The sequence below is a fragment of the Branchiostoma lanceolatum genome, chromosome 7 (genome assembly GCF_035083965.1).
Source record: "Branchiostoma lanceolatum isolate klBraLanc5 chromosome 7, klBraLanc5.hap2, whole genome shotgun sequence".
Lineage (NCBI taxonomy): Eukaryota > Metazoa > Chordata > Leptocardii > Amphioxiformes > Branchiostomatidae > Branchiostoma > Branchiostoma lanceolatum.
In genome coordinates, this window is record NC_089728.1 from 5570295 (window position 1) to 5586053 (window position 15759).

The window sequence follows — 15759 nt, forward strand, 5'->3', positions numbered from 1 at the left end:
TTACGTCAAGTTGGCAAACATTGCTCAGTACCACTTCTTCAGCAATGCCGTGTTCAAACAAATAGGAAATGACACTTTGCTAGTTTGTTAGGAATGTTGGCATTGACTTTGACATGAAGTTACGTCAATCTTAGTAGATATTCTTCTGTGTTTTTCCTTCCTTGTTTCTAATAAGAATTGCGTAACATTGTGGGCGTACATCGAAATAGCTGGCAATCATTTTATTTTGCATAAATCGTACTGGACATTGTTTCTACGCACACTTGACTTTAGTTTGGGCACCAAGGCAGTAAACGTAAGTATTGCAAAAGTACAATCACACTTTATGTATAAATAATAAGACCAGAAATGTATAATGCATTTAGAATATTATAAAAACTTATTAGTCGTGCTTTTATGTTCATTTTTGTACTCTAAGAAATGTTCAACATGGTTTGTATTTTTTCTTCCAATCAATATGATAGATAATAAGTTTTGTTTTCAAGATTGTTTGATTTTTTGTGTGGACTACCTGTCAACTAGATATATTGTTTCTTTCATTTTCGTGGATCAAAATCGAAATTATTTTTCTTGATCACAAGACGTAAATATTTCGGTGGCAAATCATTCCGCCGAATTTTATAAGGTGACAAGGTATCCGCACATTTTTCTGAAATCTTCCAATTCTATTGCTCAATTCTTTTGCACGAATACCAATTTCCCTTTGTTTGTCACGCCGATTTCCTCTGCCGGAAGGCATCTTCTGTATGAGGTCAAATCTTTCAATTTACCTGCTGTACTTAGACGACCTTTAGGCTGAAATGTCACCGGTGACAACTCCAAATTTCTCTTGATTATTCACCATTTAGCGAATCATTTGAGCGATTGTCTTTGCGGTGTTACAGTTTCGAGGAAATCCAGTCTTGCAGCCATGTCGTTTTCCACGAAACCGCAGATTGCTTATCATTAATGAGATAATTACCCGGTAAATGTGAATGCACTGTTGTGGCCATTGGGAGTTTGATTTGCACTCTTGACTGTTGTATTTTCCATCAAAGCAATTTGTATTTGTTTTAGAATTATTCTAGGTACTTGTTACAGTAATTCTACCTTACTCCAAGTCCTGAAAGTATCGTGCCGCATGTACAGGGTCTTGTATTCATAAACTTTTGATACAAAGCAATACAAAGAGGCATAGCATGGCAGTGGGTAAGAGCAAAGAACAAATGAAAACACAGTATTCAATAATTATAGTGATCTGGGTGGGGAATGATAATTTTGGTAGAGATTTTACGCTAGTTACGATTCATTTTTCGGGTATACAAAATAAAATACCTGAACACGAAATCCACGAAAGTTACCGGAAATAGGAAATAAAGGACACAGCTCGTATTTCTGTTGATTTTGCAGATGTGCACACATGCTTTCTTTGTTATTCCTCACAGTTTTAAGACTGGGGAATCCCGATATCCACCTTGCCACGTGTACTCTCAAAAAGGATAACGTATTTCATCTGTTCAGAAAGGGATTTTCATTTCTTCTAACGTATTTCATCTGTTAAATTTTAAGGATTGTTGATTTCTTCAAAGTATTTCATCTGTTAAATGTTAAGAATGGGATTGTTGAATTTTTCTAACGTATTTCATCTTTTAACTGTTAAGAAAGGATTGTTGAATTTTTCTAACGTATTTAATCTGTTAAATGTTAAGAAAGGGGTTGTTGATTTCGTCTTAAGTATTTAATCAGGGCCCCTACAAAATGGAAATCGAAAAATGCTGAAATCTTTATGGTAGTGACATCTACTAACTTTGCTTAGCATATTTGCGTAATAACTTCATACTTTGAGCATTTTAAAACCGCGCAAAATTCCCTTAGTTTTGCGAGTCTACAAAAACTCCGGCCACGATTTGCAGCGAGTTCTCATATCCCAACAACGTCGTATTTTTGCATCATAGACGTTGCTATACATTGTTCTTTGAACTAATCATGTATAGAAATGACTAAGTAAACTGACTTTCAGAATCCGGTTTTCGGGCCTTAATATTGCAGATTCTGGGATTTCCCCGAAGCGGCCGCATGGCAGGCCCGAGCAGACAACAGTTACCTGACTTCCTGCTGGGCCGGATCGGCCGCCGCGCGTACCCGGGCCTGGCGTGGCAGGGGCCCGGCCGGACTGTATTCTCCGTCCCCTGGACCAGGTTCGACGGGGAGAACTTCGAGCTGAACAGAGACACGACATTGTTCAAGGTTGTTCAAAACTAAAAGAAAATGTAATGCGATTAATAGTGTTTCCTGTGGTATCATTTGAAAGTTAACAATATTACAACAAGTGTTAAAGGTGCAGTGGGATCTGTGTTAAAATAGTATTCGTGTTAAAATGATGTTCATCTATCTATGTTGCTCTGAGAATGAATGAATGAATGAATGAATGCATAACATGTCTTTATCGAACTTTCTCATCCCAGATCGACTATGTATAAATATTTTTAACAGCAAGCCAAGACATATTTACAAATAGAAAGTACAAGTATACTAGACTATCATCAACTTTCATTGATATACTTTCCCTCTTTCGAACGGAATGTCAAGAATCCCTTCAGAAGCCGAAATGGAGGAAAGAATTAAGAGAAGGAAAAGGAAAGGAAAAGACGGAACAAAAATCCCCACAAACTGATTGTAACCAAGCGCTAAGGTCATGGTTTGCTTTTCTTGGCAGAAGCATTCTAAGAAGTTTAAAGCTGCAGTCATTTTCATTACGGAAGAAACACAACAGAATCAAGGAACTAATCATAGAAGGATTTAAAAAATTGAAAATGAAAATTCAATACGGGTTCCCTGAATAAAAATGTTTCCTGTAACATGACGCTTTAAGCATTTATGGCTCAAGTTTGTCTATTTCCTTGTTATCATCATCATCTCAGAGCTCCATGATGTGAATCATTTATGGATACGAGTTCCGGAATAGCGTATGAACAAATGGCAAGTCGCAAGGAACAAAGGAATGGATTTTTAGAGATAACATTTTTCATTTTACAAAGGTGAGGGAGTAATGTTTAGCTGAAAGTGATCTAAGTAAACAAGGAACAGAAGGATAAAATATAGCTTTCGTTTCCTTGTAGTTAACAAAGTTCCATTTAACTCTTAGGGTGAAGTCATCCTGGATTCGTTTAATATAACACTGATGTTTCCTGTAGTGAAAGAGTACGCCTTTTGTAGCTTCTCCAGGAGTGGGAAACGAACCAGGGAAGGCCAGTCAACCCTCCCAATCCCACCAAGTGGAAGGCGCGGCTGAGGAACGCTATCGCAAGGTCTCGCGAGATTGAGGAAGTCTCGGACCAGACCCGGGAGGAAGGAGGGCAGCCCTGCAGAGTCTACCGTTTCATCGACCAAGATGCATTGGTATCTTCCCAGAGTGCATCTGTAGATTCTGGAGGTATCAAATAATCATTTGGTTCTATATTCTTTAGATTGACATATATAGGATCATATAGGTTATCAGTTTTTCACAGATCAGTTTTTCCCAGGTACAGCGAATCCTACCATTTCCATGTTTCTGAACATTCAGTTAATCCGAGTAGGCTTTAGAATACATATTTCATCAATATAGTAGAAGTTGATAAACTTAAGTAGGATTATTGTAATCATTGTAATGCTATTCGCGTTATATCCCAAGCAATGATGGGCAGATCTGTTTCCAACAGGCATTTAAGCCTATCAGCTTTGAGTATTTTGTACATCGCACTTAAGTTTTGACATAAGTGTTTCCCTTTCGTTTCCGCAGGAAACGTCGCCCCCCTCCCCAGCATACTCGTGTCAGTGTTCTACCGAGGGGTTGAAGTGACGTTACACCCCCTAGAGACAGACTGCTGGGTTGTCTACCCGCCCGCCCTGTCACCTCATGAACAGCAGCAAGTCCTTCAAACTCTCCCGCCAGATGTCGCCCTGCTAAAACTACCCTCACCTGTCGTTCCTGACGACCCCATCAACCAGGTCCTGTCCAACTTCAGACAGGGCATCTTTCTCTACGTCTCTGCAGGCTGCGTTTACGCAGTTCGCCGCTGTGCGGCGCGCGTGTACTGGAGAAGGTCAGATTCCCCGGATGTCGAAAACGTCCTCCAGCGGGACGAAACTGTCCAAATTTTGGACTGCGCAGGCGCGGGTGGCGATGTACAAACCTTGAGTGTAGACCTTAGCGTAGGCCAGAGCTTCATGTGCTACGGCCTTGTAGTTGTAGTAGTGACAGCAACTCGCTAGATGGCAGCACCGAATTAAAACAGAATTGGCCAGTCTTTGGTTAGGTTAAGAACAGCTCAGGATTTCTATGTCTTATAGGGCAGCTTTGAGACGAGAAGAGTGAAGTAAGCAGAGTACAGATTTACTTCAGAGACGTTTCTTTTATTTTTATGAATATGGAGCAAAATTCATGTCAATCTTTTATCTAATACACTCAGTTAAGATATACTTAACCCATAAAGGATCAACAGTATTTTAAAGTTTCAGTATTTCACTTTAAGTGTCATAGAATGTGTCAAGACTTAAGCAATGCAAGCAGACATGACATATTAAGTAGCAATAGACATATAGATTTATTATATTGTACAACGTACTATTTATGATTATTTATTTACGCAATAACAACAGGCGTTTAATAAATGTTTGTCTTTCATGACTTTCTTTTGTCATGGCTGGTGAAGACGATAAATAGCAATTACTTGGAACACCAATAATCATTAACAGAATCTAGTACAAAAGCATTCAAACAAGTCTTCCAATCGATCTACTAACTACACAGAAGTGAACCCAATTTAAAACAAGCATTCTTACAGTACATGTGTGTGGGGATACAGACAATGGTAAGGGTAAACAATTAATTATGAACAAATGATATTATTTGCAGGTGCCAATATTGTGGTCTCGGTCTAGTATCTGCTAAGGTAGGTTTCAAGCGAATCTCAAACAAAACCATTAAATCTTCTCCCAACACTTGTTTATAACGTCAGATAACGCTCACGGGTCATTTCAAATTCGGAAAGTCAGCCAGCAAATTTCAAGGACACCAGTTTCAATGCCCTACGTTTTTATTTGTTACAGTAGGTTTTCCTCTTCTCTGCTAGCTGCATCTCTATTGACGGCAAAATGCATACAGTTCAGAACTTCCCAATGCCTTCTCAATTTGAAAAGACCATTATTATATACGCCATGACGTGTTTAAACCTGCGTGCACAGCCGCCCAATTCCACCAGATTGAAAGCAAGGCACGTGGATTTCAGCCTTACCAATCCCCGGTTTTCTGAAGCAGAACATCCAGACGAATGAAGTGTCATTTCTGACATTATGATGCTGGATCTACCGCAGTGCCAAGTCTTACGTTTCCCTCAGACAACAAGAAAACTTTGCCTTAAGTATGGCCAACATTCCAAGATAGATAGCCCCACCTTCCTCCACTTTAATGCGACAAGAAGTTGGGGGAGATTTAGGAAAATGGGGTTATGGGAAGGGAATCTCGGCATCTAATGGAGCTCTATCTATCACCGTGTCACCGGATCCCATTTGTGGACGAACGGAGAATATCCGCAATTGATCGAACCCGGATGAAGCGATGAGGATGAAATGAAAACACACTAAGACGGATGGAGGACATCAGCGCCGTTGTGGTAGCAGCACACAGTATTCATCCGCAACCCCTCCTATCTGTGACGTAGCGGTAAAAAAATAGTGCGCCCTAGATCTTGAACCGTATGTAAAACCTTTAACGTGCAAGCCAGCGAGGTACAAACCTAACTGTATGGTAGTATAATAAGTCGGCTTTTAGATCGTACGAATGGGATTGTGCTGTTTTCCCATTCGGCGTATAAATGCGCGTGACCGTCACAGCTTCCTGCCGGGGTGAGTCGGCTGCAGTTTCGTATGACCCCGCATGACGCCATTCAAAAGTGGTCGTCTAATTTTTAAAGATAATTTTTTTCAGTTTATTGAACTCTCAACCTTCAACATATTTGTTTGCCGTGCTTCTCTAGGGTACCTCTACTATGATTTTATCCGCGTCGATGTCGGTCACTTTGTGGTCCTTAACTATAGAAATGCCCATAGGCCGGAAAATTCATACTTCAATCACAGTAACAAAGTTGTTAGTCCATGGGCCAAGCAGCTTTTTGGTACCAAACAGAGGGACAAAGGGTGACTTACTTTTTTGAAAAGGTTAATTCCTCTACTTTATAATTATGCATGATAACAATGTCAAATGTCCAGCTTTTTAGGAATTATCACGTGATATGGTGACGTCATTAAAATGGACCTCGATTTTTGGGACTTAATTCAGAGGACTGGGACAAAATGTTGTGTTGATAACGTCACACCAAAACGCTCGCTTCGATAATTCTGCAACGCCTGCGATTACATCAGACGTAAGATGGTAGAATGGCACTTGGGGAAAGTCTTTCCGCGAACTAACCTAATGTGATTCTCACAACATGGATATAAAATCTGTACCCTGAATCTGCACCAATACACAGTCAGGAACATTTTCTACAATCTCCAAGCGGATCTCTCGTTGGTCCGAAACAGTATCCATGGGCCAACCGAACCGGAGCCAATGGATACTGTTTCGGTCCATAGATAATGTCTTGCCAACCGGAAGATCTTGGAGTTTACATTTTCTAATCTCTGTAAATGTAGGTACACCTTTATCTTTGCGCCAGAACTCCGTCGCTCATGGAGAATCTAGCGTCTTGTTCTATGTTCTTACCAGCGTGCCCGCACAGGTGGCACAGGAACAACCTCTTGTTCCTGGCACAGGAACAACCTCTCAGTAGCGTGCGTAGTCCAGTGGTTAGCGATCTTGCCTCTGGAACTAGAAGCCCCGACATGCACGCTACCGTTAAAGATCGCAGTCCTTAGGACGGGACGTTAAGCCGTGGTCCACTGCTCATTGTGCTTGTCGAAAAGAGCTGGGAATTTCCCCGGTACAATGAACCTGTAAATACTGTACATAGCGTCTGTCTTCTCTGTCACGACCAGTGGAAGAGTAGCTCATCTGTTCATTGAGTTCATTTGAGCTAAACTGGTTCGCGATCCCTTTTCTCCCCCTTTCCTCTTTCGCTAGAAAGGTCAAAAGTGACGTTCCAGTCAATAAAGGGGCGTTTATTCACATGGGTTTCTGGCAGATTGAACCATTATTATCTCCTGTATCTAGGCCGTCCACAGCAATGGGCCTATTGCTTCCAACATCTATTGATACAAAATCAATCCTTTTGTGTATCATGTTTACATGTATGATGTGAACTTTGTTGTATTCGTAGCTTACGCTGCGGTATTGTTAGTATGTTGGTCACACAGTAACCTTGTTGCTATGGTTTCTAAATTATTAAGATAAAAAATCTGGCAGCTTGTTTGTTGTTGCCCTTTCCAGTCTGTCCGCACCGGTAGCACCTCAACAAACTCCTCTACAGGAAAGGTCAATGATGACGTTTCAATCGATAAAGGGGCGTCGTGTCACAAATGTACTGGGCAGATAAACTGATGTTTAAATGTAGTTAAAGTGCGTGGAGCCGTAGCATGGATTGGTAGGCGGGGTAGGTGTGAACGCGCAAAGACGCAAGCATAAACGAACGGGATAAAAACCCAGTATCATCTATAATATGTACAAGATGACTGACAACCCATATTGCTTCTTTATCCTGAAATATCGAAATGTATGAGTAAAAGTATAGCAAAAGGTAAGTCACTAGGAAAAATGGTCTAAATCTGAACATTTCAAGCTAAGCAAACGTAATAACTGTAACCTGGGTGAGGAAAGAACAGATTGCACTCGCTGCACGACCAAGCATTGATATTCCATTTAAAGTGCCATTTGACCAACGGCTTATAACGTCCGGTTCCAAGGAGTTCAGCCGGTGATAGCAGCGTGCATATCGGGCCTCAGGACTCCGGCGGCTAGGTCATATGCAAACGTCCGATTTCGTAATCCTGAAGCTGTGTATTTTCAAGAAAGTGCCATACAGTAGCGATGATATGGTTCTGCAGCACTTTGAATCGTACGTCCAAATTGTCTTCTTCGCATGATCTACTGGCATTATCTCTTCATGATAGTACACAGCCGCACATACTAGACTCTGATCATGAGTTAGTCTACCATTACAAGTGCTTGACTTATGACATTTTGAAATTTATATAGACAATGAGTGTTAAACTTTGCGCGTAAACATCTTAACATTAGCAAGGGCTGATATAAATCGTGAACTATATCAAATGTTTGCGATATGATATCATTATTCTACCCGTAAACACCAAGAGCTGCTGAAAGAACTGATAATATGGTTCGGATAAAACGTGGTGATTTAATTCCAATGAGTGATTTACTATTCGGATTGACAAAGCACTAAGCGAATTTCATCGACAAAAAATTAATATTTTTAAGCTTGGTGTGTTTTGTTGTCTTTTTGGTCGTATTTGTACGTTTGAATGATATTCCCATCATAAAGTCAAGGGTAACACAAATCCAGCTTAGGACGCAGCGACGCCGCCAGCGTGCCGCGGGTCCAGTGATAGGGGGGCTTAAGCCTGTATGTCCCCGGCTCGGTTGAGTGAAAGTTGGCCGGTTATCATGTGGGAATTAATGTTTCTTCCCAATATCTGTGTTATCAAGTGTTCTTGAACTGCGATGAACTATAATAACGACTGTATATGTACTTGTGTCATGCACATGGAGTTGATATATGATTGCGAATTTGACTATTTGACAGGCAGAGCTGTATCTACTTACATTAGTGTGCACAGTCACGACGTTTGTTGCACAACAAATCAATCCTTGTGGCAGTTTTGATTAGAACGCTGGAATGAATGTTTATCTTTTTTTTCAAATTCATGCAGGACGGATGTCATCTATAATACAATTTCAATAAAAGAGGGATTTGGGAAGCAAATATCATAACCTTACATTTGACGGAGTGGCTGACATCTTTTCATAATGTCTACTTCCTTGTTTCAGGAAATTCAGCACTATACCTTGTCAAGCTGGAGACACTATCAGTTATGTCACATGTAATACGAAATTTCCTACAGATATAAAAGTATAGCACTTTTAAATTTCTCATTGTTAAGCATTACTGCTGTAGTATTTGACAGAAAGAAACGAAGTGAAAGGCTGCAGTTTGGGTGTCAAATAGTATGTATATGTAACAGATCCCGATTTCCGCGAGAGAGACAGAGCGAGATACTAAGTACATGTATATAGAATGAGAGAGAGAGAGAGAGAGAGAGAGAGAGAGTGTGTGTGTATGTGTGTATGTTATATGAGCAGGAGTAGTTACAGAAGTGGTAGTGGTAAATATAGTATATAGCTACAGAGTTGGTATATGATACCACACATATGAATTTAAATAAGATGCAAATCACACGTACAGATCAGACTTTACACAATGACAAAGGACCGGCGCATCTTTCTGAGTGACTGCCAAACAATTAACTGACCGGTCCCGTGAGGACGCAGCGGCCTGCTGTCCAGGCGATTAAATATGTAGCCGTCAGACCACACCTAATAAATCCCGCAGAATTAATCAGTTGATCGACTGCGGTGAGGCCCGGCGGTCTGTGCGGTTAATGGGACGACAGATGAAGACACAAACGTGTGGAGAATTGGTCACACTCCGGTTCATACACACTTACAATTACAACAAGGGATCGGACAGTAGTTTTCAAAAATGGGGAGGGTATCATTGACTAAAATACCTTTTCAAATGTGCAAACATGTGCACATCTTGCGAGAGGCCTAGGGAGAGAAAAAAAGGAGGATACGTTATGTGTGACTGAAAAGCGCAGGTCGACTATACATATATCACACCCACAATGTACGCGAAGAGGCGTATATCACATCCGTATCATACTCCTATATGTTTGCCTCCAATCCTTTCGTAGCTGGATTTCAATCTCCATTCTGTGCTCTAGTAACGTGCTATCACGATATGCACATTAGCTCGGACATATATATTTTTTTCTGACAGGCTTTCAGAGTCAGAAATGTCAGAAATTCTTCTGACACAACCTTCGAAAAGCATGCCCGTAGCCAGGATTTTGATTGGGGGGGGGGGTTCTTTTTAATGTCGTAGGCGCGAGCTGCCTAGGGGGGTCCGGGGGTATCCCCCTCCCCCGGAAAATTTAAAAAATTGAACCTTCTGATATGGCATTTCCTGTGCTTTTGAGAGGATTTCACAGAAAGAAATCAGAGACAAAGTTAGCAGTATTTCTAGGATTCCAGCTCCGCTGGTGTTACAAATAAGTCAACTTTGACGTTAAAAATTGGACCCTGGAGTTTTCAAAATTTTAAGAATTGAACCTTCTGAAAGGGCATTTCCTGTGTTTTTGAGAGAATTTCAGACGAAAAGTCAGAGACAAAGTTTTTTCTAGGATTCTAGCCTCTGTGGCGTTGCTGTGGATACAAATAAGTCCGCCTTGGTCTTGAACATTAAAAAGTGGACATTCAAGCCTGTGAAAGTGGACCTTCAAGCCTGTAGGGAGGTTCTTCCGAACCCCCCGAACCCCCCCCTGGCTACGGGCATGAAAAGCCTCAAGAATAAATATCGGACACATATACGACCTACCCATGCCATACATCCCGTGTAATGTTGTATAATTCCTGACGTTTCATTACCGGTGGGTTTCCAGTGTTACACACCGGAGGTGAGAGACCCCGTTAGGTCCGATCTTCCATTGGACGGCCAAATGGAGTGCGCCGACCGCCGCGGCCAGAAAACTAGATTGCATTGATTGAAAAGGCGAAGAACGAATGTAAAGCACAAATCAAATTCACGCGGTTTATGACGATGCAATTTGCGGAAAGAAAAGAAAGTGTGTCATAAATTTGGACTGAGCCAAAGAGCTGTTCAAATAAGCCCGGAGAGGTTGGCTTCGGATAAATGTGTTCAGCGGAGAGAAATCAGGGCAGACGGGCGAGGCTCAGGCGCCTGGCGCTGGTGAAATCCCTGCCTATGTTTTCCCAACGTTATCAGCAGAGGCAGAGGTGGAAATTACACAGTGTCCCCTGAAGCTCTGTGCATTAACACCACTGGCAAGCTGGTTTGTATTAACACTGCTAAATGTCACCGGCTATTTGGAAGGAGGCGGCCCAGGGGACTTCAACCGTAGAGATGTAGATGAACAGAATAAGGACACTCTCACAGCTAAGTGTGTGCCTGCATGCATTTACACACAGCCAGCAGCCATCTCGTGTGCAAAGATTGCCCCGGACAGAGTGATAATGCAAAGTAATGACAGGAAATTGAACCAGCAATGAGTGAAAAGGAATTTCAACAATGAAGAGCGGTCTAACTGAACTGGAACAGTCCTTCCTGACCGAAAATTCTACTACTCTACTCTACTCTGCTTTACTCTACTCTACTTTACTCTACTCTACTCTACTCTAGAAAGAAGGGGAAAGAGAAAACATCAGACATACGACAGACGGCCTGGTCAAAATCTAAAACTTTGATCAGAGAGTCAGAGCTCTATCTCTCAGCTATCCTGTAACTCTGACATGATTGACAGCTGTTTGGGCCAAGTCCACATGTTATCTATGATATCATTGACATCGTCGGAGCGAAGTCAATCCTACAACTCCAGACATGATTGACAACATGAGGGGTCAGGTCTCGTTCAGCCCATATCAAAAGTCTTTCAGCAATCCAGTGGGCAGGTACAAAAACAACATCAGAAGAGTCAATGATTCCAAACGTATCGCCGGGTCTATATGGGAAATAAAGGGGACCAATATCAGTATCCTTGCCAGGTCGATGCACGACTCGTTTATTTTCAGTGAACAGTTTCACGCCACAGTTAACACTTAAGCTGAATGACGAATGGGCTATGACCAGTTTTACGCATCCACTGCACGTATTTTGGGCAAAGATTTGTCGATTCTCATCCCCCTTCGTGTCATGTGGCTTCGCATCTGTGCATTTTACTGCGGTCATAACTCACCTACATCCCTCCTAATGCGACCAAATGCACACAACTTCTATGTAACGGTGCTTGAAGAATGAGCTTTTCAACTTTTGTATTCCTCCTGATTTATGGAATGGTCCGGGTGATTTATGGAATGGTCCGGTTTACTACCTACAGACTTAAGTTCATGATGGTCGGAAGATACAGGAGTCTTACATCTCGACACTTTGGTGTGAAGATGAATGAGGTTTACCCCAACATTACCCATTTTCTACCAAGTCCATATGGACGGCTTCCTTTGAAAAGTTGCTTTCAGAAGGCAGTCCGTAGGGAAGGCGATGACACATGTGGAGATAAATGGCTAACTTCGACGCGATAAAGATGGCCGGACTGACAAGCTAAGAGACAAGTTTGCCGGCTCGCCACGCCGAGAGTTGATCATAACTGAGAACTTGGTTACCTGGGTCTAGCGCACGGAACACGTCCTTCATACAAATAAGGACAGACTTGTTCCAATGATCAAAAGTGTGTGCCTCCGTGGCTGTAGTTACTATTCCACTGCCTATAGAGTAGGGATCAAACCCAACACTAGATGATTTGTAACTAGTGCTGGTTAATCACAGTACTATTGAAATTAGCATCCCGCCATTGTCCACAATAAATCATCATCATCATTGAAGATCTGTTATCGGTTGAGGCACATTCTGTCTCATTTGTCCCATCCATTCCAATCCGTCCCGTTTGGCTTTCGTTAGTTCATGATTCTTTCCCGTTATCAATGGGAAGTTTTATTGCAAGTTTATGCCCGAGGGCTAATTGCAGGTACATTGTAGAAATATAGGGAAAAACATACACATGACAGTGAACTATTGTTGTAACAATACCTAATACTACCTAATGCTATAGCTATCCATCCTTCTTCTAACCTATTCGTGTGTTTTTTCCAGAGCTATCTAAGTAACTTATTCCCCTCCCTCCCCCCTCCCTTCTTCGGCCCAGACCAGTCGCAAAATATTATGTCATCACTCTCCAGCTCGGCGTCTACTTGACGTCTGCAGATATACTGAGCCTTATTACGGATGATCGCAGCCCTGATACACTTGTAGGTACTACTTGTATGAGCAAATCCAATATCTCCACCCAGTTGTCGATAACAGTTGGCCGCGACATACGGACGTAATATTAGTCATTACGTGTATTTCGATTGAGCAGTTTATTAGTGCTGCAACAATGGGACTTTGTAACAGCTAGATAGCGATCTACTTACGATGCAGATGTTGTGGCCTATGGAAATGACTCCTGCAGCATGGTGGTGATAATGGTGTCAGGCGCCAGAGGGTTTCATTCGTCGATTACTCCAAGGCTAAAGTAGTACCCTCGTACAAGTAGTGGTCACAAAATGCTAGGTTTCCAAGGTAAAGAGCTCCCAAACTGTCGTGGACTGACACCATTCGATCCGATGACATTTGATGTATGACTATTTTGGGGCCGGATAATACTCCGGGACGGATGTATTTCTTTAATGTCAAGGTATATTGTGCCGGTGACCACATACTTTCAATGTATATAATGTATCAGAATTGTCAATTCTTATTCTGGACCTTTCCTGCGTTTTCAAATTTCCATAGTCGTGTTATGCAGAGTTTTCTATACGCGGCGTTGCACTGGGGGAAACTCATACATGTACATCAAACCACAAACCAGTGGTGGAACTACACTGTCAACTTTGCACGTAGAATCATCAAAAGTGGAATTGTTCCAATATGCTGAAAATGATATTGTTCATTGGAAGCAGTTATTGCCACAGTACAGACCGTAATAACGACTATTAGAAAATATCATATCGTATCAAATTCTTAGCAGGGACCTACGGTTTGCGTTACCAAAAATGGTTGAACTCAATTAATGATGAAATGGATGAAAGATCGATCAACAAAACAACTCCTGTTGATCGAAGCTATGTTCCACTGGACTCAGCATATATTCACATGTAGCAGCAGCATGTGTGTATCACCGCAGTTCTCAGTCTCCCATGGAAGCATTAAAGGCTCACGGCAAGAAATGAGATGAGGTATCAAGTCGTAAATACAAGGGCGGGGCGCCTTTACACACCCATCCAGAGTCCCTCAGGACCAAACGTCAATCAAACAGGGAGGGCGGAGGCAAGTCCGTAATTGAGAACCGTAGATTCACTCTCCGGCCATAAATCATAACAGCATATTGTCATATTGTAGAATTCGTAGACAAGAGGAAGAAGAAGAGAAATACATGTGCGTATGCATACTGGGCTGCGATATGTATCATACATTTCACACTAGGACGAGCTCAGTAAATGTTAAGTGAATAATGAATATCTGAAATATGTTTCGACTATATTCAAAAGTCTTGCAAAATAATTCATTTTGGCGATGAAAAATCATCGAGTATCTCAAAAGCCAGTTCATTTGAAAGTCATCTCTCGTCTGAAGTCACCAATGTTGGTAATAATATGGTCGTAATATACCCTATTTAATGCCCAATTATTGTCCTTTTTATCAATTTGCAGCAACCGGCAGTAGTATGGCTGGATTCTATGGATTATTTGGCCTTTGACCTGACTTCTCGAGCCCAGGCCATCATGTGACATAAAAACTCGTGCCCTAGGCTGAAGAAATATGGTGAAAACTATTGCCCCTAGGAGGGCATGTGCGCATTAAGGCACAACTGTACGGCCGTTACCGTTAAAGTCAGAGCGTAATTTATTTCTTAATGACCGCTACAAAAAAAGCCAGCAGCATAAAAAGTCAATTACTTGCTGGTCGTCGTGAGCAGGAGCTTTCTGTGTCTCTCTTTCATCCACAGCTCGGACGTCAGCGTTAAGTGTTGAATTATCGCCACAATCAACGCCTGTGGACATTAGTGTAACTCAAGACAAAAGATGGAGGTCCCAGGAGGTGAATGTCTAGTTCTGTTCGGGCCCGACAAGGGCGGTCGCGTGGGGTCAAATCCGCGCGCAGATCTCGTAATCTCACGGAAATGAGGTTTCGAATTTATTGGCCCATTGCAGGAAGAAGTTAAGTCTAGTTACTGATTCAGTCATTAGGACGGGAGTCTATTATGTACATTAGAAAGATGGAAAGACAGCCCGCGGGGATTTCGACGTGGAGATGTGCCAAGACGATTCGAACGACTTCGGACATTTGCGAGCAAATCCTTGGAGAAAGATCTGACTGGAAATGAATTGGACAGTAGGCTGCTATGGAGGAAACCTATTATTCAAAAGGTTTTTCAAGGGCTTATGATTTATCACTACGTGTAATTAGGATGATCTATATTGATGCGTAAACTATACCATACAAAGAACAGACCTACCACTGTCTAAATTATAAAGTTAACGACAGGTGTTTACTTTCCGTAAATATGAGATGAAAATCAAAACAAAGACGATGTCGTGTTCCGACATCTGCAGCGCCAAAAATGGGCCATAAATCTAATAGTGTACTAATTTCGTCAAGACCTAACCACTTAGTAGATATGATATCATATAAGAATTGGAATCCATAGCGTTTTAGAGCTATCCTGATTTGAACAAACAAAAAACAAACCTGCTAATGAAAATGTCTCCTTGACAAATGTACAATCCTTGTCATTGCAATTGTTTAGATATTTTGACTTTAGAATTTGTAACTTTTACGTCTGTGAAATTTCCAAAACCTTTCATATTCACATTGTTCTGTAGCACTCAAGCCATTACAAATGCAAGGACCTGAGCACCCTTCCAACCACCCAGGCTTCGCGCCATTGCACCAACCTTTCATTCAACAACACAAAGAGCAACGGAGCATCCCGCATATCTTTGTCTGTTAA

The 15759-nt window shown here is 41.7% G+C and overlaps 1 protein-coding gene across 1 annotated transcript; it reads left to right on the forward strand.

Moving 5' to 3' along the window:
* The first annotated feature begins 2055 nt into the window (after window positions 1-2055).
* On the forward strand, window positions 2056-4646 carry LOC136438824 (interferon regulatory factor 5-like). The gene is made up of 3 exons (XM_066433793.1): window positions 2056-2226; window positions 3196-3368; window positions 3768-4646. The coding sequence occupies exons 1-3, from the start codon at window positions 2056-2058 to the stop codon at window positions 4231-4233; spliced, it is 810 nt and encodes a 269-aa protein (XP_066289890.1). The 3' UTR covers window positions 4234-4646.
* The last annotated feature ends 11113 nt before the right edge of the window (window positions 4647-15759 follow it).

Bases quoted from the DNA above. Each gene is read 5' to 3' on its own strand.
- LOC136438824 (XM_066433793.1), top strand. From the start codon at position 2,056: ATGGCAGGCCCGAGCAGACAACAGTTACCTGACTTCCTGCTGGGCCGG. The intron at 2,227-3,195 runs GTTGTTCAAAAC...CGCCTTTTGTAG, and splicing joins GAGACACGACATTGTTCAAG to CTTCTCCAGGAGTGGGAAAC. The intron at 3,369-3,767 runs AGATGCATTGGT...CGCAGGAAACGT, and splicing joins GTCTACCGTTTCATCGACCA to CGCCCCCCTCCCCAGCATAC.